Source organism: Orbicella faveolata, unplaced genomic scaffold (assembly GCF_042242905.1).
Source record: "Orbicella faveolata isolate gen_17 unplaced genomic scaffold, um_ofav_v1 contig_3, whole genome shotgun sequence".
NCBI classification, from domain to species: Eukaryota; Metazoa; Cnidaria; class Anthozoa; order Scleractinia; family Merulinidae; genus Orbicella; species Orbicella faveolata.
In genome coordinates this window covers 21,170,001-21,172,547 of record NW_028301558.1, presented here as the reverse complement: position 1 = coordinate 21,172,547, position 2,547 = coordinate 21,170,001, and the positions used below count along the sequence as shown (strand labels likewise).

General features: G+C 40.8%; 1 protein-coding gene across 1 annotated transcript in view; it reads right to left on the bottom strand.

The window, feature by feature from the left end:
• Positions 1 to 484: 484 nt before the first annotated feature.
• Positions 485 to 2,547, bottom strand: part of LOC110054886 (docking protein 2-like) — a 7,776-nt gene continuing 5,713 nt past the window's right edge. The window contains exons 3-4 of the mRNA XM_020761256.2: positions 2,152 to 2,371; positions 485 to 1,533 (exon numbers count right to left, since the gene is read on the bottom strand). Coding sequence (XP_020616915.1) covers positions 1,323 to 1,533; positions 2,152 to 2,371 — 431 coding nt within the window. The 3' untranslated portion in view covers positions 485 to 1,322. The remainder of the gene's footprint in view (positions 1,534 to 2,151; positions 2,372 to 2,547) is intronic.

Here is a 2,547-nt window from a genome sequence, read left to right as displayed (position 1 = left end):
GACAGTAAAAAGGAAGCAAGTCCTAAATAGTAATTAGAACTGAATCTTCTCGTCCTGAGCCATTTGTTAATCTATCATCAAACGATCCTACATGTTCTTTCTTCCGCTATGGCATAGTATGTCTGCATACGAGCCAAGTGGTCATCAGATCGAAGCTTATCCCGGTTTCAGTAGCATGAAGCGACGACAAGGAATATTTCTACTAACCCCCTGGTTGGGATGCTAGTCCATCACAGGGTTACCCCCGGTATTAAGTTCGCCGGTACCTATTTATACACCTGGGTGGAGAGAGGCACTGTGAGAGTAAAGTGTCTTGCGTAAGAACACAACACAATGTCCCTGCTGTCTAGGGCTCGAACCCGGACCGCTCGACCCGGGGTCGACCACACTAACCATGAGGCCACCGCGTCTCCACCTTCCATGGCATGGCTGCAGATTAAGATTTGAGTTTTAGCTAAACCAAGAAAACAGTAAACAACTCAAGTTTTCCGCGCAAGTTATTCAAAGTTTTAATTTCGCAATATAATTTAAAAATTGATCTGTAATTTTACATCAAAGTCACTGCCAAAGATGGACTACATAAATAGGAATTCTGTAAAGTTCATAAGGCGAACAAACAAATGTATGTTCCACACGGGCGCAGAACATTTTAAATGCTCTCAGACGCTAATAACAACACAAACCAAGGCACATTCTTAATGTAAACTCTTTCAACCACAGCTGCAAACGATGTTCAATCTTCTTTGTTTGAATGTTCTGTCAATTGCTTCTATTCTTCTTGAGACTGCTTTTCGTAACTCGAATGCTGCAAATCAGGAAGACAGGCCCTCTAATGCACTGCTGAAAGTAGAGAGCGGTTTCTTCTCACTCCTGACACTAGCCTTTTTGCGCAGACGCTCTTTAGGCTTGTCACGCAATCTTTCGCCAATGTGACGAGCCCAAAGAGCGTCTGACACTGGACCCGAGAAATTCCATAGTGATGACGTACCTCTACAGAGATGTGATTGGTTGTTGCGCGTTTCTAAATTTTCGCGCGCAAGTAACAGCCAATCCGAGACTTATATTTTTCAGCAAAATCTCAGACTTCTTTTTCGTAGGAGAAGAATAGTTTGTAAGGCAACTGAACACAGTCGGACGGCAAATGTAATGCTGAACTCGCAGTACAGTAAGATAGGATCGCTGAAATTCAAACACTGCAACAATGGTAATGCTTCTTCTGATCCCACAACAAAACTTGCTTCTGTTTGATGCTGTGTGCCACTTGGAGACAGTTTGCTGACCCTGCCTTCCTTGAGAGCTAGACAGGTGTCAGTATTGGAACATCAAGAGAATGAATTACTAGTTAAACTGTCCACAGTTTCATTTTCAGAAGATCTTGTGCAGGGCACCGAGTCCAGTGAAGGTCTTCGGGGTCTGTCATGCGGTAGATGCCGTATGCTGGCAAGTTTTTGAGTCTGTAGTTTGACACATTCTAAGATTTCCCGCCCCTGCTGGGTCAGGAATTGAAAATGTCCTTCGCCTGTTTTACAGCCCCTGAAAATCAAAGTAAACAGTGACATGTTGTGTCGAAATTCCGTGAAAATGGTTACAAAGAAGTGTGAAAAAACCGTTTGCACTTATAACAACCTTGAGAAGCATACACAGTAAATCAGCGGTTTCATTAATGTTTTCAGCAGGAAGGCAACCGTTTTTCACAGGAGTGTAAAACATTTTGAACTTCTTTATAAGAAAAACTTTCCTCTAGATGGTCAAACAGGCGGGAAAAATCATCATCACAGCTGGTCAATTTGCCGGATGCCCGACCCTTAATGAAACCCCTGGTAAATACAAATTGGCCTACCATGTGTATGTGGATTAAAATGTGCTTTTGGTGACTTGTCAGTTATCAAATTCGCCTACCTCGACACAACTTAAAGGCAATTTTAAACTGATTAAAATTAATTCAAAAAGCTAGGAAGTATTTTAGCTGAGTTTATTTTTGTTGTTGTTGTTCTTTAAGCTTATTTGCTTTTTTGATCGAAGTCTCGCAAAAGCAGATTTCAAAGTCATGTTCCAAATTATGCAACAAAGATACTGCAACCGATTGAGCTTAATATCCAGGACACTGGCAACACGTGCCTGACCAGGCTACAAAACATTGTGGGTTCTTACCTAGCTGCTTGAAATGTTAAAACTTTGTCAATATCCTGAAGGTGGGAAAGTCTTTGAAGTCGAAATCTTGGAAGATGATCCAACTCCCATTCTAAAACTCTTTCTCCTGTTTTTGCACTATGAAGGCATAAGTATTCTTTGCGAACAGTCATTAGATAGTTTCCTGTAAGTTCAAGTCTATCTGAATCCTCTGTTGGAATTACATTTACTTCATAAAGTCCTATAAAGAAAGCACATTTAGTTATAAACTACAGTTATCTTCAACATAGAGTACTTAATGATATTACCTCTGTCCATAAATTTTTCAATTTTGCCTAATGACATTTTGTAAGAAATGATCATAGGGTTTCAGGGAAGTCATGTCAGGAATAACTAACAACCATCCATGTCACCCCT